This window comes from Podarcis bocagei (assembly GCF_964188305.1).
Source record: "Podarcis bocagei genome assembly, chromosome: 6".
Lineage (NCBI taxonomy): Eukaryota > Metazoa > Chordata > Lepidosauria > Squamata > Lacertidae > Podarcis > Podarcis bocagei.
This window is the reverse complement of record NC_138130.1, coordinates 81908704-81932870: the sequence shown is the minus strand read 5'-3', so window position 1 is coordinate 81932870 and position 24167 is coordinate 81908704. Positions and strand designations below refer to the sequence as shown.

The window sequence follows — 24167 nt, the reverse complement described above, 5'->3', positions numbered from 1 at the left end:
TGAGGGGCAGAGTACGACCCCCTAAGATTATTCTGCGACTGCTGGAGGTCTTTCCTCCGTCGCGAAAGGCTGAGCTTTCAAACGGCACGTGCGCAGGATCCAGCCTCCCGAGACAAATCTCTCCGTACAGCTTTTTACGCAGCCCGATCCAAGCAAGTTTCCTCGGGAGTAAGCGCTACTGAAGACAAATTATATTCAATAAACCAGCATGGCTTTACCGGGAGCTTTTGCTGGCTGAAATTCTGTTCTCGAAATTCCCTTGAATTTCGAAATCCCCAAATAGCCTTCCTCAAACTTAAATCATCCTCGGTAGAGGCTGTGTGCTTGCTTGCATTTATATTCCTGCCTCTTTCGCCAATGAATTCAAGCAGGCACACATGGTTCCCCCTCCTCATTTAATCCCCACAAACAGCTCTGTGAGGTAGGTTAGGCTGAGAGGCAGTGACTCACTGGTCCAAAGTCACCCCGTGAGCTTCATGACCCAGTGGGGATTTGAACTCTCACCTCCCAGGTCCTAGTCCTCCACTCTAACCACTGTGCCATACAGGCTGGTTGCAGTCACTGCAATGAGGACGTTTGGGGACACGAGGCTGGAGAAGGCGCAGTCAGTGGGGCGGGAGGTGTGGAGTAGAGAGGCGCCTTCTTCATTCCAAAGCAGGCAGCTCCCTGGATACCAAAGGTCTGGGCAAAGCAAGGGTGTCACAGAACTCTTCTTCAGGCTTTGCCGCAAGAACAGCTCTGTGTAACTCCAAGGCTTGCTACTCCCAGCAGCACGCGAGAAAGTGCTACCTGAGAGCTGTTTTAAGCGTCCTGCAAATAGAAGCTCAATTAAACTGGGAAATCTGAATTTCTAGAGCTATTTACTGGAACTTCATGGCTATTAATATTAGGCAGGTGCCTTTGCCTCATTGTTTTTGGCAACAGCTAAAAACGTTTTTGGTTAGGCAAGCGTATTACATGCAATTTTATTACGTTTATCTGTTGTTTATATTTTAATGCATTTAAAGTCCATTTGTTTTTAACATTTATCCGTACGTTTGCTAAATATTTTATATTGTCTCATAGAAACTTCCTAGTTTCCCCGCATTGAGCAGTATATAAATCTTGTCAAATAAATATTTTTAAAAACAAACAAACCCCAAAACTTGCAAATGCCAATGAGCTCAGAGAGATTTACACCTGATGAAATGCGTTTTGGGAACTGTACGAAACCAGTAACTAAATCCCACGTGCATCTGGATACTATGGAACTTGTAGACCCAATTGGCTTCAGCGAGGGTTTACTCTAAAGTACCTAAGTGTGCTCGACCTGGCGGCTGTGGAGCCAGATCCTACCCGCGTCTGCAGTCTTCCACACATAGGTGCCAACTTTCTGGGGCCCTGGGTATCCGAGCACCCACAAACACATTCCCCATGAAGGGGCCAGGCATCCACAAATTTCGGCGCCAGGTGCCATGCACGCTGCATGGCACCCACGGCCCGGGCACCCACGGTCAGTCGCGGGGGCAAGCCGGCACTCCTGCTTCCACAGATTATAACGAGGCTTGCGCGCAAGTTTTGCTACGACCCACAATGGCAGGTCGGAGTCTGCAATGCTTCTGAACACCAGTTTCTGGAAACCGCAGGAGGGGAGAGGGCTCCTGTTCCGGGGTCCTGCTCGCGGGTTTCCCACGGGCATCGGCTGGACCACTGTGAGAACGGGATATTGGACTAGATGGGCCGTTGGCTTGATCTAGCTGGTTCCTGCTGTATAAATCACTGCGACTAGGGCTTCAGCTGGTGGCTAAGGGCGTGAGCTGCAAGAAGGAAGCTCCCGTTTCAACTCTCACCTCCCTCGGGGGATTTAGTAGATGCAAGGCACTCTGACACGCAGCTCCAGCCTGCTACGAATTTGTGGGACAGGAGGAATAATGCTGGTCGAACTTGCAGGGCTGTTGCAAGAGGCGAGGCATGCCTCTTGGTTTGGACTCCGTCTGACCCTTATGTTTCCCTCCCCTTATGGTCTTGATTTATCAGCTACTTTAAAATGAGGCTGCGTTTTAAATTGCATTTTAACCTGTATTTTAAATTGGTTTTTCTCCCTCACTTTCCAACCATTATGTTTTTACTGTGATTTTACTGGTGTTGGCCACCCTGAGCCCGGGGCTCTGGCTGGGGAGGGCTGGGTATAAATAAAATTATTATTATTATTATTATTATTATTATTATTATTATTATTATTATTATTATTATTATGCAGCATGCTCTGAGCCCTTGAAATGGACTTTGTGACCCACTAAATTCCCCCTCTTCCAAATAGGAGCCTCTTCACACACCCTCCTATGCCACCCTGCCACTCCACCTTCTGCTTATAGACCTGTTGTCCTCTCACCCAACCCTAGGCAACTTCAGGAGACCAGGGTTCAAATCCCCACTCCGCCATGAAGCTCACTGGGTGACCTTGGGCCAGTCACTGGCTGTCAGCCTTGCCTACCTCACAGGGTTGTTGTGAGACTAGAATGGAGAGGGAGAGGAACCACGTGGGCCAGCTGGAGCACCTTGGAGGAAAGATGGGCTATAAAGACCATAAATGAAAACAAGCTGAAGAAGCCACTTCACTCCTCTGACCTAGTGAATGTCAAAGTCTTTAGTCTAACCTGGGGCTATTGCTAAATTTTATTTGGCCCCCCCTCATCAACACGGCTGTATCTCTGGAATTCAAAGTAAGGGAATGCTTAGCAGGCAGCGGAAGCTCTTTGGGGGGGAAATGCATGAACTGAACAGAGCTGTGGATCTTCCTCTCTCCCCACTCTAATTGTGTATCTCCATTGAGGACCAGGCACTTGCGAACAACAGCAGGAATGTTTATGGCCTTTCGGCTTCCGGAGCCTCCTGGGTTATGGTTGTCGGGACAACATGGGCCTCGCCAGTTAATCTAACATGGGGCCAGCTCAAGCTCTGCAAATGAACCTAGGCCAGTGCAGAGCAGAAACCCAGGAGAGCTGGAGATGATGGGAGCTGCAATATTAATTACACCTGAACGCACTTTCTGTAACCACCTTTCTCTTCACAAAAGCTAAATGGGAGAGAAAGGGAGGAATTGCTCCATGCTGGTTAAATCACCAGCAGAGCCACACATCCCTGGGGGGGAATCATTTACTCTCTTGCTTGGGCTCTGGTAGGGTTGAGCAATGTCCCAGGGGAGGTTTGCCAGAGTCCTGGCCTGAGCATAAAATGCAATCGGGGTCATCCAGCGAAACTGAATGTTAGGCAGATTCGGAACAGAGAAAAGGAAGTGCCTCTTTGTGCACTACAAAGCTAAGAATCCCAAGCATGTTCGTATTCCTGTCTCAGCGACGTCTATGCTGGCTTGGTCATGTCCACAGAATGGAAGAGATGGTAGGATCCCCAAGGATGTGCTCTATGGGGAGCTGGCTTCAGGTACCAGGTCCATGGGCAGACCAGCTCTGCTCTACAAAGATGCCTGCAAACAGCTGGAAACTTCAACCCTGCTATGTGGAAATCTTTTACAGACGACTGTGCCTGGAGACAGGCAGACAGGTTGTGCATCCACAGCAGCGACCAGAGGAGGAATGACCATTGGGAGGAGTGCAGAAAGAAGAAACATTTATATTATATTATATTATATTATATTATATTATATTATATTAATTATATTATATTATATTATATTATATTATATTATATTATATTATATTATATTATATTATATTTTTATTTTTATTTTTTATTTTATTTTATTTTATTTTCAATATTCATAGATTACATATTTATCAATCCATATTGCCTCTGATATAAATTATTTATAAAACATGTCCACCCTTTAAAAATTCAGTAAATAAAATCTTGACAGGAAGAAAAGACAGAGCAGAAAAATAAAATCTAAAAGCAGAATAAAGCCAGCAGCAGATAACAGTATCTGTGTAGCAGATCTAAAGAGTACTTAAAAAAAAAACAAAAAACCAAGACTGAGAAGCCTGGAGGAACTTTAAGTAAAGCATTCCCAGCATTGAAATCACCATTTTGCAGGTGCCAGGAGAGCTAGGGTGGGGGTTGCATAATCTGAGTGCCAGCACTGAATACGCCTTCGCTCTAGTATATGGTTACCAGATATTTTTCAATGAATCCAGGGATACTTAAAAAAAATATTAATGACATGCTTTATAATCTCTAATTACATCTATACATCAGCTGTTTTGCTGTCTTGAGAAGTCCTGTGGAGGAGAGAAACCTGGGGGGTGGAGTTGGAAGCAGAGTTTGAGAAGAATACGATTGTGGGATGATCACAGATTTGGAAAGGACCTCTATGGGGCATTGAGGCCAACCCCCTGCAATGGAGGTATCTCAACTCAAGCAGCGTCAGCTTAAAAGAACATAAGGCTGCCCTGCTCCAGTTTGACTTCTGCAGTTCCCGGCCATAGGGGACACGCTCTCCTGCACCAGCTCTACCGCCTTTCCAGTTGGCTGAGGGCTAGCTGCAGTTTCCAGATCATCTTCAAATGTATGGCATTTTTCAGGAATCCCACAAAGCGTGGTTGCAAGGCTATCTGTGTTGAGATAGGGTTGTGATTGGCATATCAGCCTAAGCTGATAGAAGGTGCTCTGAGCTACCGAGGCCACCTGTGCCTCCAGCACACTACTGGATCCAAGATCCCCCCCCCCCAATTATAAATGTGATCCTTCAGGGAAGGGAAGGGAAAATTTCTTCGGCCACTTTCCCTTCTGGGTCACCTTCAGGGGGTGGGGGAAAACCGTCAGTAGTGGGTGGGGCCTGAGGCAAAGTGTGTGGAACAGCAAATGCCATTTTTAACTTTTGTGCAGTAAGTTAGCCTCTCCTGGCTCCATCTTGTCGAAGAAGAAGCATAATGAGAGATCAAGGATGTTTGCCAGGGATGCAAAAACTAACCAGCCAACCAACAAAATCCCAAGGAGGCTGCTAAGGGTTGGTGAGGACGTACTAGCCTGCAGAATGTCCCAAGGGCCGAGGAAGGGTACATTTGAGTCCCACTCCTTCACAGAAAGGGCAACCCCCCTCCAAAACAGGTTGAATATCACTGAGCAGAGCAGACAAACTGCTCACTCATAATTCCTTTGCCTGGTCAGTAGTCCAGTTCAGGGGTCAGCAAACTTTTTTAGCAGGGGGCTGGTCCACTGTCCCTCAGGCCTTGTAGGGAGCCGGACTGTAATTTGAAAATAAAAATAAAAATAAAAATAAAAATAAAAATGAATGAATTCCTATGCCCCACAAATAACCCAGAGATGCATTTTAAATAAAAGGGCACATTCTACTCATGTAAAAACATGCTGATTCCTGGACCATCCGTGGGCTGGATTGAGAAGGCGATTGGGCCGCATTCGGCTCCCGGGCTTTAGTTTGCTTATCCATGGTCTAGTTCGTATACTTATTCAGAAAAACCATTGCCTCACCTGAATTAGAGGGAAAAGACAGATAGAGCTTTGCATATTGGTGACACCTCACTCTGAACATGCCAGATGACCTCTCCTGCGAACTGTAAAGAACATGTGAATAACACAGAGCCCTCTGGTGCCCCATTGTATAACAGCCAATGGAAAGAGCTGGAATCCCCCAACATCACCTTCTAGAACTAATAATAATAACAATATTCATTCATTCATTCATTCATTCATTCATTCCCCGACCATCTGGCTGGGTTTCCCCAGCCACTCTGGGTGTCTCCCAACAGAATATTAGAAACACGAAAAAACATTAAAAACTTCCCTAAAGAAGACTTCCTTCAGATGTCTTCTAAAAGTCAGATTGTTGTTTCTTTCCTTGACATCTGATGGGAAGGTGTTTCACGGGGCGGGTGCCACTACCGAAAAGGACTTCTGTCTGGTTCCCTGTAACCTCACTTCTCACAGTGAGGGAACCACCAGAAGGCCCTCGGTGCTGGACCCCAGTGTCCAGGCTGAACAATGGGGGTGGAGATGCTCCTTCAGATATACTGGGCCTTCAGGTATACTGGGCCCAAGCAGCTGCAGCACTGCTGAGATGTAGTACCTCCAAATCCAGCCCAAGCAGCCAGCCTATCCAGAAAGATACCAAGGTCCACTTGGAGGTCTGTGAGAATCAACAGGACTGTAACTCACCTGGTTCCTCTCTCAGCAAAGCCCATCCCCAAAGGCCAGCCAAAGCAGTTTCTGCCTGGAAACAAAGCCTGAAGCCTGTCTGGAACAGACCTAGAAAACCGAAAGGTTGCAAGAAGAGCCCTGAGAGATCAGTTCAAAGGCCTATTCAGCCCAACCTTCTGTTCTCACACAGTGACCAACTAAAGGCCTCTGGGAAGCCCCCAAGCAGAAACGCTTCATCCGAGAGTGGCTGGAGTATAAGGAAGGACATTTCATCCCAGCAGCACCGTGAGGGAGGGGTGGGGTGGGTTTAAATCTTTCCCTACCAGGATTCTTGGCTGTCAAAATCGACTCCTTCCTCACATGCCGGCTTTCCCACCCATTGAGGGAGGAAATATGGAGTCCTGCAGAAGATTCTGGGAGGAAAAACAACAACCCACCTTAAATTTTGCACTGGAGATAAACCCAAGGCCCAATATCTGCAATTAGACTTGTCCCTGTTATTTAGCTACTATTTATACACAGCTTTGTGTGAGAGGATGCACTTTCTAGGTTAAGAATTGCACAAAAAACACCTCTCCAGGCAAACTGAAGATGGCTTCTCCTTTATCGAGGCAAATATTTTTGCCTTCAGGAAGTCTCACTCAGAAGCGCACAGATGAACACGCACACACAAGCGATTGTGAAATCTGTGTAGCTTAACCAGGAGAAGAGATAATAAGAGTGACCTATATACGTATGTCTTATTAGAGATGCGGCCAGATCCTTCCTGTTGACAATAGAAATTCTCAATCATACAAGTTCTAATCAAACCAAGAGGAGGTTTGATTGCTATTTTTTAAAGCCTGGTGAGTAATATCCATCAAAGGCTATAGTCCTGATCCTTGTTATCTTGGAGTAAGTCCCATTGAATTCAATGGAACTCATTTTTGAGTAGAAATATTTCAGATGGCATACTTACAATGTAAGTCCATTGTTTTCAGTGGGTCTACTCTGAGCATGACTAATGTTAGATTTCACCCCATATAGTTTTCAACTTCATGAGCAAAATAAAATAAAAATGCTTTGAATTAAAAATAGATGCTACTATTGGTGCCCTCAGAGTTTCCTTCTCAAACCCAAACCTACAGACACCTACAGACACGATACAAACAAATTGAGTTTCTAAACTCCTCAACTGGTGGGTGGGTGGGGAGTTTGCATCTGAAATAATTTCCCCTCTGCACCTTGGCCTCCTGACATGCATACAATTTATGAATTACACCTTCTTGATCAAATTAGAATCCCTTTTCAATTTCTAGTACTGTACTCACAAAATGTGTTTTCAGTTTAATGGACTTGCAAACCAAGTTATGTTGTAAAAACGTAACAACCTTGTGTCAAGAATGTAAGCTTGTAGCCCTCAAGTTGTTGAATAAAAACACATGAAGTTAGCCTTTGCCTTCTTTTTTTAAAAAAATATTTTTTTTTAATGAAAGGTTTTCTTGGTTTACAAAAGTACATGCCTTGTCTCTTTTTTCAGGTCTTTCTTACAAATCAGTTACATTTGTTGTGAGACATTACTGTTGAGTGCAGTATAAGGTTGAGGAAGAAGACGGGGGAGAGGAAAGGTGGGGTGGTGAGGCTAGTATTCTTTTATGTAGTGTACGCGTGGGGTTTTGTGTCCACGTCAACTGGGTAGGTTCTCTTTCTATTCATTTATTCCATTTCCTTGGTAGTGAGAGCTATTGGGGGCAGGGTGTGGTTGGTTGTCTGTGGTTGTCTGCCGTGGGGTTTGTTTGCATTTCGTGGGGGGGACTTGTTGGGTCAGGTAAACCAGATTGATTTGTATGCTATCGGTGGATTCTTGTTGCTGTCTTGTTGGGCTGTGTATGTGATAAAGGGGAGCCAAACTGGGGTGAAGGCAGGCATCAGTTAGCCTTTGCCTTCTTGCAGGAAATACAAGATTCTTGGCAAGGCTTAAAGTCCTACAGTTGGATATGAAGACGAAATCACAACAAGGAAATCAGACCACTGGTGTATTTTAAGAACGTTTTTGGTCTTTTTAATATCTCAGAATAACTAAGGTTATCCATGCAAGGCAGTTAGACTATCCCTCCTGCTTTTTAATGCAAAGGTTTTTGTGTTTCTGGCATGCATTTTTTTAAAAGTAATTTATTGGGCACCTTCTGTGCCAACTCCTGCTAAAAACTTTTCCATTCTGCCAGGCCACTGCAGGCAATTAAGATCGCATCCCCCAATGGGCTACTGATCTCTGTCTTTAACTTTTTTGTTTTTCACTTTGTTTTCTTTCTATGGTTTTAACGTATTTTTTTGCTGTTATAAGCCGCTTTGATATATTTTTGTGCCAAAGCGGTAAATAAATATTTTTATAAGTAAATAAGTAGCAAGACAGATGAATGACAACAGAGCATGGCTTGGCACACAGAGGAGGGAAGCTGCCTTACTCCCATCTTCCATGTTCTGCACATTCCAGACGTTGGCTTAGATCCTAAGAAAAGTTTACTTCAAGGAGATACAGAGAGCAACTGTGTCTCATCCTGCCCACCAGTCAACACCAGTCAATTGGACCTCCCTGTTTGCACAGAATATTGTGAAGGATGCGCTGCTTAGGTATAGGGATGGGGACATTTATTTAGGGAAGGAGGGTATTTGCATCTTAGGCTCCAAGTTACCCTGGCTATTTCGTTTCATTTTTTCACCTGCTGATGCCCAGCAATGGCAGCAAGCTCAGGGGAGCTCTCTGGGGCTGTCTTCCCCTCCCTCTCTCCCTTCCTCCCCCACTTCCCTTGGGGGGGTTTGTTTGCAAGTTCTATGTTTGAACCACTCCCTCAATGCCTTTGGTGGCCTAGGAAGAGGAGAAGAAAAGGAGAGAGCTTGTGTGAAGAGCAGCCTGTGGAATTTATGGCTCCCCCTAAGCACAGGCCAGATAAGAAGTTAAAAAGCATCTTGGGCCTTTTCAAGACGACTGCCCCCAGGGCTTTGATGTAGATTACGTTGCAGAATAAGCCAATACTTTTATCCTGGGGGACGATATTAGGCTTGTTGAAATACACGCCTCTGGGATCGCAGGGCCTGCTCATCCGGGAGGAGAAGCAAATTGGTTATGGAGCTGGCACAGTTGGGCATAATAATAATAATAATAATAATAATAATAATAATAATAAATTAGCGAGCTCAACAAACCTACAATAAAAGAGAGAGAGAGAGAGCATATTTAATTCATTTGGCCCAGAAGAAGGCATATAATTCAGGAGACAGTGAAGGTGTCTCTTAGTACCTCACCTTCCCGCACGTTTTTGGCTTCTGAAGCTGAATTTATTTATTGCCTATATCCCACGTTCTTAACCCAAGGAGCTCAAGACAGCGTGCACGGTTATCTCCCTCCTCATTAAATCTGCACAACAACCCTGTGAGGTAGGTTAGGCTGAGAGGCAGGGACTGGCCCAAGGTCGCCCAGTGAGCTTCATGGCGGAGTGGGGATTGGAACCCTGGTCTCCCGGGTCCTAGTCCAACACTCTGACCACTATGCCAAACTCACCTTCGATGTACATATCTGTTTCTTTAACCACAGAAAAATACCGTAATTTTTGCACCATAACACTCACTTTTTTCCTCCTAGAAAGTAAGGGGAAATGTCTGTGCGTGTTATGGAGGGAATGCCTACGGGTGGCGGGGGGGGGGATCTGCTGCAGTCGTGAGCAGAGGATCCATGGTTCCCCTTCCTTCCCTCCTCCATGGCTCGCTTTGAAACAGCAAAGCGGGAGAAGAGCCACTGAGTGGGGAGGAGAGAGGGACAGAGAGCCTGCTTCTTTAAAGGAGCAAAGCGGGAGAGGAGAGGAGCCGCTTACACGAGTCCTGTCCAGTGGCGTAGCGTGGGGGGTGCAGGGGGGCCGGCCGCCCCGGGTGCAACATCTGGGGGTTAGACTTAGGGGGCGCAAATCCACGGGTTAGGGGGCGCAAATTACTTGCCTTGCCCCGGGTGCTGACAACCCACGCTACGCCACTGGTCCTGTCTGGTTGGTTCCTCCCCTTATACCCCTCTTCTTCATTATTAGCAGCATCCTTCTCCACCCACCCCACGCGTGCTCCTTGTCCCTTGAGTGCTTTTCCTTCCCTCCCCACTTAAAACGTGGTTACAAAGCACGGATCCACATGGATCCTCAGGATTTTTGCACTGGGTTACCCCAAATTCACCATCAGATCACATAGCATGTGCATGGCTACATCTTGCACCAAAAAAATCACGCACCCACTGTTGCCTGGGGCCGCAGTGGTGCAAAAACGTGGTTACAAACATGGATCCACATGGATCCTCAGGATTTTTGCATTGGGCTACTCCAAACTCACTGTCAGATCACATGTCTGTGGCCACAAAAATCATACATCCACTGTTTCGTTTAGAATATTTTTTTTTCTTGTTTTCCTCCTCTAAAAACTATGTGCATGTTATGGTCGGGTACGTGTTATAGAGCGAAAAATACGGTAATCTACTATAAAGCTCATAATGACCCACCCTACAGGGAGTATTATGTCAGTATGACTTGGAGAAGAGGAACCTTTTTCAAACCAAGGTCCACATTCCCTTCTGGACAACTTTCCAGGAAAAACATACTTATTATGGGCGGGGCTAGGGGCCAAAGTGGGTGGAGCAATGTACATAACTCTTATCTTCTTTTTTTTTTAAACAACAGGCTATCCTTGCAAAAGTCAGAGGTTTCTCCATACAGGGTTTCCATGCCCTCAGTGCAAATTGCCTTCTCCCAGAAACCACAGCTCTCCCCAAGCTGAATTTAGCAAGGGAGCCGATGATAAACAAGTTGGATAGCTAACCAACTTGAAGGAGAAACTTGTTGGGTGATCATCAGTGTAACAGTTCAACTCCACCCCATCCTCAGACTTCTGCCAAAGAGCTTTAACCAAAAAAGAAAAGAGAGAGAGAGAAAGAACAAGCAAGCCCCTTCCCCCAGGGTAGATCTCTCCCTCCCAGAAAGAAGTTCCAGGTTGTTTTCTGCAGTTTATGACACCCTCGGCCTAAGCTCATTTCCCAGGAAGTGAAGCCCCCCTGGATTTCAATTGAACTTCCTTTGAAGGATGTTCCACACAAAAGGAGAGCTCACAGCTTGACAGCTGAGCCTGATAAACTCCTCAGGCAGCAACTGAGGCCTGGTTTCCAGGATGAAGCAGAGTGAGGTGGTATTACAGGGGTCCCCAAACTTTTCTTGGGCCCAGAGGCACATCTGGAAATCTAATAAAATACCCATTTCACAGAAGAAAACCTGCTGATGCTCAGAACCAACTCTCCTGCAAGCAACAGGCAAATAACACCTCCTACCCCCCAAAAAATAAAAAAAACACGGGCCAGAAAAACCACCACCACTAGACAACTCTCCCCTCAACAGGCAACACCCCACAAACCAAGAACAGCAACAACAGAGCACTTAAAAAAAAAAGGAGACAGCCTTGGAGGGGCATGAATGAGACCTTCAGGGGCAGTATAGCTGTTTCTCACTCCCATAAAGATAGCTCCCCTGCTCTCAGGGAGGATGAAGGTCTGGAAAAGGAGAGCATCGCTCTGAGGATGGGCAGCACAGTTACTTTGGAAGGGACCTACTCCTTTGGGGGACAAAAAGCTGTATCATTTTGTGCTGAGGATGCTTCAAGGTGTGGAAGGATCCTGGTAGTTAATCAATAAAGACATAGATAGTTGGGTGTGTGGCAGGCATACAGACCACAGGGTGAATTGTCTGCCTGGTACGCAGGTTAAGGATGTTGCCCATCATCTAGATAGCCTGGTAGATGGTACTGAGCAGCTGTCAGTGGTCATGGTGTGTGCTGGCACCAATGACATGGAACAACATAGTCTTGAGGGCCTGGAAACCAAGTTTAGGTTGCTAGATAGGTAGAATGGTGAAAGCCAGGACCTCCAGTTAAGGTAGCTTCCCCCCTGAAATGCTACCAGTTCAGTACTCAGAGACAGCTAGACAGGTGCGGCTTGGTAGTCTCAATGCATGGACCAGGCAATAATGTCAGGAGGAGGGGGTTGTATGGCACTGGGGAACAAGATTTCTGCATTGTGGTGCAACGGGTGACTAATAATTGTGGTTCACGCATGGCTATAATCTGGAAAATGGTGTGCTGTTCCAAGTCTCCTATGACTTAGTGAACCTAGCAGCAGATAGGTCCTTTTGAACAGCTAAAGTCTTGGAAAAGTCACAGTCCCTGACCAAGACATAGAGATGTTCATACTGGTTGCAGAGGCATCCACATGTGTATGGGGGTGGTACTTGCAGCCACAATTCCCACACTCTTCTAGACGTACCGACTGTATACATCAGGGATGGGGGAACTGCGGCTCATCTCCAGTCTCTATAAACCTCAGCCAGCATAATCAGTGGTCCTTGATTCCCACTGTATGCTATAGGATGTACTTTGCTGCATTGCAAGGGGTGGCCACATGGCCCGTAGGGTCCCTTCCAACTCTACAGTTCTGTGATTCTTAGAAGACACACATGCAATTGTGCTAAAGGAAACAGTACCTTGCCCAGGTGAATCCAATGCTGTGCTGGGATTTGAACCCAGGTCAAAATCTGCCATGCTGCCCAGCACAGCACATAACCTCCATTTACTGCTTGGCATTAACTACAGCTTTGTAGTTTCACCAATTCATTTCACCATTTCACATTAACTCCAGATGGTCCTCTAAGAGTTGAAATATCCCTTTGTCTCTTTTCTTCATGGGTGTTTTTTTTCTCCCAGGGGGGGCGGCGGCGTTGTTTCAGAAAACATAAGCCAGTGTTTTACTACTAAGCAATGGGCAATAAGCAGAATGGTAAATATAGGTGGAGTAGCTAAACCTGAACATTGAAATCTATGGCCAAAAACACAGACACAACTCATTGGGCGAGATCGGACAAGACATGTCTGCCTGTGCTTTAAATGTGCCTTAAGTGTGCTTTAGACGTGTGGTGTCAATGTGACACTTATCATGAGGTGCTCCTCTAGACATAGCTGTCAACTTTTCCCTTTTCTTGTGAGGAATCCTATTCGGAATAAGGGAACTTCCCTTTAAAAAAAAGGAAACGCTGACAGCTATGTCCTCTAGAACCTTGAAACTGGTCTCTAAACCGAAGATATTTGTGGATTTTTCATTAGAGCTGTTTAGAGCAGGAGAGGTGGCAGAGTCTATGCACAATTCCACCCTCTGTGTAAATCCCTTTCTCCAAATCTCCAGCAAGCTTTTTGAAATTGGAGGAGTTTAGGAGCACCTTTTAAAAACAAAACTTAAAAGGATGAGGTTTAAGAAAAACAAGTTTTGCATCCACTCATGTGTTCCTTGGCATCCTGATTGTGGTCTTTAGCAAGAACATAACCAGTCTCCCCACCCTGCTTTTCAGGTTCCACCTACTTTTATATAAATAAGGCGTTTTATCCCTTAAGGAATCTGAGGGATCTGCAAGTAAGCGTAACTTCCCCAAAATATGTGCATGATATGTGAAGCCAAAGATCTCTCTCTCTCACACACACACACACACAAACTTTTCTTTTAGTACAGCTGCATAATAGCTAATTTTTAAAGTAAATTGCATTTCCTTGGCTTTTGTAGACAGGGCGCCACAAGTAGGGTAATAAAGTTATAGTCTTAGGGTCTTGTATCTTTTAGACCAGCAGTTTCCCAGCTCAGCCACAAAGTTCACTGGGTGAACCTTACCTTTCCTACAAGGTTGTTGTGAGGATAGCATACATGAGGCCTCTTGAGTTCCTTGGAGGAATTATAACATTCGTGACTTTGCCGCAGCCAAAGCTAGGATTATTTTTTATAAAGAAATTAGCATAGCACATGATTTATGTTTTATTTTTAAAAAAATTGAGAGCAGAATACATTTATTAATTTCAGAATTTAAATTTTTTTTATTTAGTTAAACAATTTATATTTAGCTTAATTACAATATCCTCTAAGTAGCTTATAAAGGTACAACAATATGTTTGGAGTTTGTGGGTGTGTGAATATATGGTACATACTACTTAGACAAAATAAAAAAATTCCTTCCAGTAGCACCTTAAAGACCAACTAAGTTAGTTCTTGGTATGAGCTTTCGTGTGCATGCACACTTCTTCAGATACACAGATACTACTTAGAGGCAGTGTGATGTGGCAGTTAGAGTGCAGGATTAGGACCTGCACAGACATCTGTGGGATGTCCTGGGCTGACATTTTACATACCACTCGGTATGAGGACTGAAAGAAAATTTCACACACCAAAAGTCAGTTTGGCAAAGTTTCCTGCTGTATCTCTCCGGTAGTAGCATCCGGAGTTGAAAAGATTAAAAACAATTGAATCAAGAAAATACAAAAATACGCATTTCTGAAAGCAAATTCTAGTTAGGAGATTCTACTTCAGAATCTCTCACTTCTACCCAAATTGGTTCTGTTCTCACTGGAAAGCAAACAAGACACGTTTATTTTCGAGCGTTCTGCAAATACCCATCTACAAAAAAATGAGCTTACAGCTCCACCTAGTGTTTGCAACTGGAAAACCAAACGCAAAGTACCCTCGTAGAAGTGGTTTGCTAATTGGATGACACCTTATCACCAGAGGTGTGATTCAGCCCAGCCCTGATGCTTTAGAGGTGAGTTGTGATTGAGCCTCTGCTGCTGCTCCAACTTGGAGAAGAAGATGGGTTAAAGGAGGGCTGGGGAGCCTGTAGTGGCTAAAATAACCACCATCCCTAATCACTGGCCATTCCCCATTGGCGATGGGGGGAAAGTACTTCTGCATGCACTGCAGAGTTAAACTATGGAACTCACTCCCACAGGAGAAATGGGTGGCCACAGAGCTGGATGGCTTTACAGGAGGATTAGACACATTCAGTGAGAGGGCTATCAATAGTTACTAGCCGTGATGGCTGCAGTAATGATTCTGAATATCAGTTATTGGAAGCCACATGAGTGAAGAGAGCTCTTGTGCTCTGATCTTGCTGGTTGTGATGGCCTGGGACTTGGGCTCGGACTCGGAACCAGAGGAGTCTCAGTCCGCACCGGATCCTTTGCCTCAGGCGGCGTCTGAACCTAGTCTGGGGCTTTATTCTGATGAGCCCCCGTCTGCACAGGTTCCCCTGCAACAAACCCCAGCTGGGCCGAGTCAGGGGCCTGAGCCTGCCCTGGCTCCAGATGCGGGGATGACCTCATTGCCTCCAGCTGGGCCATCACTTACAGCTGCTCCACTACCAGTTGGGTCAGGAGAGGCTGAGGCGGCCCCTGGGTCTAGTAACCCACCAACGTCTCCTGAGCTGCAGAGACTGAGGTCTGAGAGAAGGAGAGACCTGAGTACTCGCAGGAGGAGTGCTCGCCTTCGGGCGAGACAAGGTGGCGAGTCACTGGGGTATCAGGACCAGCCGTTACCCCGTCAGAGATAAAAGGCTTCTGGACACCCCCCCCCCCCCAGGTTGCAGGAGCAACATTGCTGTATGCCAGGTCCTGCCTGAGACCCTGTGCCCGACCTTGCCTGGTTTCCTGCCTTGGCCCTGTCGGACTGACTCCTCACAGAACCCTTGGATTCGGGACCGGACCTGGACCGCGTTACTTGGGTTACCCCCAGGAACAGCACACTGGTTTCCCACAGGCCACTGACTGTGAGAACAGGGTGCTGGAATAAATGCACAGCACACTGGAAAAAACCTACATCTTTTTTTTTTGGGGGGGGGAATAATTTTTATTTGATTTTCCAAGTATAAAATAATAATACAACCATACACATCCACATTTACAGATTCCTCCGAATCTCTGGGCTTCCCATCTCCCCTCCATGGCTCCTATTATTAGATCTTTCCCCATAATCTATATTTTATATTACTCCATTGTCTCCATAGTACTTGCTACATTACAAGTGTTATTGCAGTCCTAATATTTTCATCTGCTTACAGGTCTCCAAGATAAATTATAAAAAAAATTCCCATTCTTTGTTGAAGTTACTGAAATGGCAAAACTGACCAGAAAGCTCAGGAACCAAGAAGACTAAAACAAAAAAACACCTACATCTTTATTTCAAATATATATCAAGTATCTGTATCAATATTTCAGCAGACATTTCATTCAGTAGTGGCAAGCATGGCTACCTGATGATTAAACAGCACATTTTAAAGGACATTTATCTATTAAAAACTGGATACTGCCTTTCCAGGCAAGGTGTGCAATAAAAAAAGACAATTCACAAAACAGAAAAATGAAATAATAATTAATAGTCAGGGCAGTGCTATCATGAAGCAGCAGGAACATATCTGAAAACTGAAGTTTTAACTACAAAGCTACAGCATGTCAAAAACAAAAACAACACATCAAATAAAATTACTAAGTCAAAATAAGGATTGAAAAATCTTGAAAAGCTTTAAAAGTCAGAGATGGGGAACGAGCAGCCCTCCAGATGTTGCTGGACTACAACTCCCATCATCCTAGCTGTGCTTTAAGGTTTTATGCAGGGGTCAGCAAACTTTTTCAGCAGGAGGCCAGTCCACTGTCCCTCAGACCTTGTCAGGGGCCAGACTATATTTTGAAAAAAAGAAGAATGAATTCCTATCCCCCACAAATAACCCTGAGATGCATTTTAAATAAAAGCACACATTCTACTCATGTAAAAACATCAAGCAGGCCCCACAAATACCCCTGAGATGCATTTTAAATAAAAGGACACATTCTACTCATTTAAAACCCACTGAATCCCGGACAGTCCGTGAGCCGGATTTAGAAGGCGATTGGACCAGATCTGGCCCCCCGGGCCTTAGTTTGCCTACCCATGGTTTTAAGTCTCTGAGAGGATATCCCAAAGACGCAACAGGCAGGGCTGTCCCAATACATTTTGGCATGTGAGGTGGATCCCAAAATGGTGCCTCCTCCCCACCAGGGAAGAAGGGGAAAGGGAAGCTGTACGTCAGGAACAAGGGGGGGGGGGAGTCCAACAGCAGGACCTGCTGTCCCTGTGGATTCTGCCGCTGTGGCGGTGACCTCAGCTTGCCACATGGGTAGGCCAGCCCTGGCAACAGGATACAGCTAATCTCCCTCTCCATGGGTAAAAAGGACCAGGGAGGAAGCCCACCTTCCTCTGTTGGTGCTTTGATGACACAGTTGAGGAACAAGAGTTTGGATTTGATATCCCGCTTTATCACTACCCGAAGGAGTCTCAAAGCGGCTAACATTCTCCTTTCCCTTCCTCCCCCACAACAAACACTCTGCGAGGCGAGTGGGGCTGAGAGATTTCAGAGAAGTGTGACTGGCCCAAGGTCACCCAGCAGCTGCATGTGGAGGAGCGGGGAAGCGAATCCAGTTCACCAGATTATGAGACTACCACTCTTAACCACCACACCACACTGGGGGCAGAGCTTGGGCAGCTTGGGACCCACCAGATCCAGAGGCCCCTCGTTCCCCTGGCATGGCCTCAGAATGGCAACAAAACCATGCCAGTGCTGGCTTGGAGAATTTCCCTCTGATGAGAACCAGAATTACCCAGGGGGAAACTGTCAACCCACCGCCCCAGCTTCCGCCGTGGTTTGCACAATCTTGGCAGGGCTTAGATATGGCAGCTCCTCTGTCAAGGATTTCCCATTTCCTAAGATGGTATAATTGTTCTGACCTTGTAACCTAGGTGTAAGCAACACCGATGAGAATGAAATTTCATTTTCTCTTTTCTTCATCCTGCCAAGCCACACAAAGTCTATGAAGAAAGCCTTCATTTCATCTGGATCACATGAAATTCAAATGCCCAAGGATGGGAATAAGATGAAGACCTTACAGAGGAAGCCCCTGCTCACAAAAAGGGGGGGTGGAGAGCCCATGGCACTCACCCAAAAATCAAAATGTGCCAGCCAGGTTGGCCACCCCTGACATATATCAGAGAGTCTGCCTACAGCAATGCTGCTTATGATGTGGTGCAGGGGTCTGAATGTCCCGATCCAAGCTTTTTTGAATTATTAGCACAGCTAAGTGTTAAGATAATGCCGCTATACATTCAGGTCTGGAGGCTCTGATGACAAAGAACTTCAACTCTCTGCATCTGCTCTAAGCACAACCAAACAACAACGGGAATGTTTGACTTCAGTTACATTTGTGAAAGGAAAGAGTTTCGTTTCCTAACCACAGCCCCTGGAGGCTGCAGACACACCAGAGACCCCCTGGTTGTGAAAAGTGTGCTCTCGCCTTGACCCAGATTCCTGAAAGGGGAGGCAAATTTCATTTCAAAAGCAAAAGTTGGATCATGGAAATGAGCACGAGAAATTCAGGGGCGGGAGCAGCAAATCTGGCCTCTTTAGCAAAGGCAAAAAAACCCTCTCTTTCGATACATTCAGCTTATATGCCTTTTTATATAAAATAATGCATCAGTCTTATTTCTCCCTTGCAGCATCTGCATCCAGAGTAGGAATGGTGAATCAAAGTGGTTCAGCTTCTCTTATCCCATGTGAACTGGGATATGTGGCTTTGGACTCGACATGTGTTCAGAAATCCCACTCTTCCCCGTTGGACATGCCTATAATTTAGGACGGGAACATAAGAGGTAGCAAATAATGAATTGCCATTATTATTATTATTATTATTAGCAGTAGTAACAGAAATAGTAGCAGTAATTACAACTCCACAATACTTTCTGGTATGCACGGTGGTTTACAAATCCCATTTAGTTCACTGAGATGTAGGTAAAATAGTACAAGCAACAAAGAGGAGTTAATCTCATGCCTGAAGAGAATGCTGGTCTGCCCATGAACTTCCTGTGTGGGATTCCAATTGTATTTGGCTGAAGAGGGCTGGTGCAAGGATGGCAAACCCTTTTCAGCCTGAGAGCCACATTCCCTCACAGACCACCTTCTGGGGGCCACATACCAGTGGTGGTTGGAGCCAGAGGTAAAAAAGTGGGTGGAGCAACAAATGTGACTCTTACCATTGTTCTATAACAGGCATCCCCAAACCTGGCCCTCCAGCTGTTTTGGGACTACAATTCCCATCATCCCTGACCACTGGTCCTGTTAGCTAGGGATGATGGGAGTTGTAGTCCCAAAACAGCTGGAGGGCCAAATTTGGGGGTGCCTGTGTTACGATATTCCGTTCCACCTTAACAGATATGTGGAGTTGTTGTATGTCAAATGTCTGTTTACATTCCAGCACAGCTTGCTGGGAACTTCCGTTGTGTGTATAGCTTTTGCTTATGCTGTTTGCTTGGACACGAAGGGGAGAAGACATGTTCTTCTCTTTGTCCTGATGCTGAATAAAATGCCTGTAAATACGCTTTACACAGCCTCTATCTGCCCTTCTGTTGCGAAGAGTTTACTCTGCTGGCTTGCATGCTCAGCTTCTGAAGGTTTCTGAGGCTTGAGTCACAGTTATATGCTGATCCAAGGACCGGAGATCGCCCAGCTGCGGGCCTGTGGGCTGGAGCCAGCTGGGGGCCTGCCAATTGCCCCCATTTCCTTGGACGCATCCCAACAGCCTGTTCTATAGGCTACATTCCCATCACAGAAAAGCCAGCAGTTTCTAGACCAGCGGTTCTCAACCTGTGGGTCCACAGATGTTGTTGGAGTACAACTCCCATCATACCTGAGCTCTGACCTTGCTAACTAGGGGTGATGGGAGTTGTAGTTCAACAACATCTGGGGACCCACAGGTTGAGAAAGGCTGTTCTAGACCCTCCACAGTGGAAGCAGATCCATGAGGGCCTATGCAACAACCTCAGCCGGCCCTCAGCCAAGCCCCACTGGCCTTCCTCACTTGCAAGCAGTTGGTGGGTGAATGGGGCTGTCACTGGCTCAGACTCCACCTGCTGCTGGTCTCTCTGCTTCTGTACCTCCAGTGCCAGCGGATAGCAGCAGTGGAGGACTCTGGGCTCTCACATTTCAGCGATGCCCTGTGAGACACTAAAATTTGTCCTCCCCTCCTCTCACGCGCCGTTCTACAGCATTGTTGTGGTGCTCCCTGCAGCACGGCACCCAGTGCAGCTGAACTGGTCGCGCCACCTTAGAACTACCTCTGACACCAGACACCACAGACTCTCTAAGCAGACAAGTGAGAGGCACAATCATAGGCAGAAGCACTCAAAAGTAGGACATTGAGAAGTTGAGTGAGTGAGGTGGAGACATGGCCAAAGACAGGCCTGGAAGCTAGACGAAGAGGTGAGGTTTCGCACACCTGTGCAGGAGTCTCACATTTCTGCAGTGCTCTCCTGAAAACACCCAATAATATATTTGCCAAAAATGCTGCACACACACACTCTCTCAACAGCTGAGAAGAACGCCAGAATCATGATGACATTCTGGAGATCTCCCTGGGGGAAAACAACAGACGGTTCTTTCTGAAGATTAGAGCGAGCAGCTGGGGACATCATTCACAGTCCCTTGCCATGGGTGCTATTAATAGGTTTTAAACCACCACCCCCTAAAAAAAAAGCAAAAGGGGGGGAAAAGAGAAGAAAAATGTTCTTGTTTGCAAATCTTACTTACTGCTCCTTCTGCCTCAGCCAGCTGGCAGGCCAGGAGGCAAAGCAGCTGTGAAAAGGATGGTCTTTTTCTGGAGTCCAGAGCCCAGCAGGAACATAGCATTAAATATCTGCAAAGACAACAACAAAACCAGAGGGGGGGATACGAAATGATTTCCCAAAGCATTTTCTATGGGAAAGTCAGGCAACTGGGATATGAATGTGTCCCAAAATACAAGCACGCCTGGGCTTTTAAAAGATCCTAGGATCAAAAGAACTTCATCTGCAGCCCAGACTCAAGGCGCTTCGTTAAGACAACACCCCAAAACATGAAAACTTTTAAGTTAATGTGCCTGCTTTAACATCTCCACCATGTTATCAATAAGCTTGTTTGGCCGTCTCATATACAGTATTTGAGAATCTCGTGGCACCCGTCTGAAGCAATGCTCTCAAGTAGAGCATTTACCGTAATACATTTACCGTATTTTTCGCCCTATAGGACGCACCTTTTCCCCTCCAAAAATGAAGGGGAAATCTGTGTGCGTCCTATGGGGTGAATGCAGGCTTTCACTGAAGCTTGGAGAGCGAGAGGGGTCGGTGCGCACCGACCCCTCTCGCTCTCCAGGCTTCAGGAAGCTATCAGCAAGCCCGGGGAGCCCGCGGGAGTTCCCGCAGGGCTCCCTAGGCTGCGGATAGCAGCCTGCTGCCCGGAGTGTGGGGCGCGCTGAAGCTGCGGCTGGGGGGAGGAATTTTTTTCTTCTTTATTTCCCTCCCAAAAAACTAGGTGCGTCCTATGGGCCGGTGCATCCTATAGGGCGAAAAATATGGTATGTGGCTTCAGTCCCACATCCATTATCCAAAACACTCTGAAACTAGACATGTTGGTTTAAGTTCTAAGCAGCTCTGCACCACGGCTGGGGCCAGGAAAAAGGGGCAATTCACAAGGGGCAATCCAATAAGGTGAAATTATGTCCACACCGCATTATCAGCGCATGTATACCAATGGTACAAACAGGGAAAGCAGACTGAGAATGTGTGTGTGTGTGTGTGTGTGTGTGTGTGTGTGTGTGTGTCCCAGAATGTGCAACACAGGTCAGTTTTTTTGACTCCTCTGTTCCCTTAACTTACATAACCAGCATTTATGCATCCCTAAATTGTGCCTGGGCAGAATCCTGCCCCTCCCCAGCCCTCGGTATTCATACCCTATGCTTACATTTCTTCTGTAGCATAAAACGGACAGTCCATTTTAAAGCCACTTTGAATTAGCTTGTAGAAGTTTGCATCCACTTGTATTCCAGGGTAAGGATTGACACCTAAAACAGAAAGATGGGAGAAGTGAAGAGTGAAAAAGTGGATGCTGAAAAACAGGCTTGCCACACCCTTCTTCACACAATTCACGACTGCATATACACTGTACATTAAAGCAAACAGCTCTCCCCCCACAAATCTTGGGATCTGTGGTTTACCCCTCCTAGAGATATACTGTAATTCCTAATGCCTCAACAAACTATAGTTCCCAGTATTCTTTGGAGGAAAGTCATGTGCTTAAAATTATGGTGTGCAGTATGCAGCCTAATTCACCCACATCACTGAGTTCATTTCTCCATATTACCACATCAGTTTTGTTATTTAAAAACAACAACTCGTGAAGATTAATCGGCATATTAGTGCCAATTTCTCTTAATGTACACATTTTTGTATCCAATTTCCCCTAACACACACATTTTTGGAAAGCATACTTCACCTAATATAATGTATTCTGTAAGTTATTTTCCTGCACACTTTACCCTAGTAGAGTGCTTCCCAAACCTCCCCACTCCCCGAAGACCACTTGAACACTGCTGAGACTTTGCAGGGGGGGGGGGGGACTTAATGATTTTTCTGCCTATTATAACAATTGTAATGCATGGTGCTGGATGCTATACAATTTTTAATTGGAGGTTTATTGCTTTTATTTCATATGTTGTATTTTATTGAATTCCAATTCAGATTGTAATACAATAAGAAATAATGTAAGAAATAAGAGAAGCAATAAAAATACTTTTAGAAGACATCTGAAGCCAGCCCTGTTTAGGGAAGCTTTTAATGTTTAACAGACCATTGTATTTTAATATTTTGTTGGAAGCCGCCCAGAGTGGCTGGGGAAACCCAGCCAGATGGGCAGGGTATAAATCCACATGCACCATTAATACAGTGGATGTTCTATTTCCAGTCTTCAACCACAAATTCACAAATGTGCTGTGGATGGCTTGAAAGAAGATTGTGGACCTGAAGGAGCATCTCCACCCCCATCGTTCCGCCCGGACACTGCAGTCCCGCGCTGAGGGCCTTCTGGCCAGGGGCGCCAACTTATAAAAAATATTGGGGGAGCCCGTGAAAGCTCATGAATAATAAATAAGCTCATGAATATGCAGATAAAGTGGCGCCGCCTCCTCGTGAGCGAATAGGCGAGAGCGTGCTGCGCCTATTAATCAGCTCCGAAGGAAATTGGGTGGAGCTTTTGCTCGGGAGGGAGGGCAGGAGGCGTGCAGCCCGCCCCTGTGTATTTTGGGCTGGGGGAGGGGCGGCGGTGGCGCTCTGCTGGAGGGGCGCCCGAGATTATTGGGGGGGCGGAGCCCCCCCAAACGAATTTTTGAGGGGGCTCGGGCCCCCTCAGGCCCCATGGAGTCGGCGCCTATGCTTCTGGCAGTTCCCTCACTGTGAGCAGCCAAGTTACAGGGAACCAGGCAGAGGGCCTTCTCGGTAGTGGCACCCGCCCTGTGGAATGCCCTCCCACCAGATGTCAAAGAGAAAAACAACTACCAGACTTTTAGAAGACATCTGAAGCCAGCCCTGTTTAGGGAAGCTTTTAATGTTTAACAGACCATTGTATTTTAATATTTTGTTGGAAGCCGCCCAGAGTGGCTGGGGAAACCCAGCCAGATGGGCAGGGTATAAATTTTTTTTTATTATTATTATTATTATTATTATTATTATTATTATTATTATTATTATTATTATTATTATTATTACCACTGTCTGTGAACCCCTGCATTTCTGAAAACATTACCTGGCTAGAAAATTTCAGAGAATTGCTTTGGAAAGTGCCAATGAGGCAAGTCCACATTGAATGCAAACTGAACCAATTTTTTCTGCCATCCCTTGTTTCTGGGCCCTCCTTAATGCTGAAGTAGGCAACTTAATCCAGAACATACCAAGAGAGAATATTTCCCACAGTAAGATTCCGTAAGACCAGACATCACTCTTAATAGTATAAATCCCTTGAAACAAGCTTTCAGGAGACATCCACTTAACAGGTAAACAAGCCTGTAGGAAGAGGAAAGGGGGGGGGGAGCAATCATTTCTGCACTGAAACTTCCACACATCAGAGGAAAAAAGAAGAAGAAATACTGCGCAAAGTCTAGCAATTAGTATGCACGGACTTCATTTTTAGAGGAATATCTGCTTTGGAACAGGGTGGTTGTGGCCTTTGAGGGAGCACATGCAAAGCATAGTGGAACTAGAGCAGGAACTAGGATTTTCACATGATGTTGCTGAAGCTGCTCTTGTTTGAAACACCTAAAAAACAGGTAACCAGGGATGCTTCAGACTCGATCGATTCCCTATATGAAAAGTTTCTCAAGCATGT

General features: G+C 45.9%; 1 protein-coding gene across 3 annotated transcripts in view; it reads right to left on the bottom strand.

Moving 5' to 3' along the window:
- Nucleotides 1-18420: 18420 nt before the first annotated feature.
- Nucleotides 18421-24167, bottom strand: part of FLT3 (fms related receptor tyrosine kinase 3) — a 56538-nt gene continuing 50791 nt past the window's right edge. For 2 of the 3 annotated variants that reach the window (XM_081197902.1, XM_081197904.1), the window contains exons 21-24: nt 23734-23845; nt 21753-21852; nt 20565-20670; nt 18421-18604 (exon numbers count right to left, since the gene is read on the bottom strand). In XM_081197902.1, coding sequence (XP_081054028.1) covers nt 18527-18604; nt 20565-20670; nt 21753-21852; nt 23734-23845 — 396 coding nt within the window. In that variant the 3' untranslated portion in view covers nt 18421-18526. Of the gene's footprint in view, nt 18605-20560; nt 20671-21752; nt 21853-23733; nt 23846-24167 lie in introns of all 3 variants that reach the window. The other variant, XM_081197903.1, reaches the window with a different exon arrangement.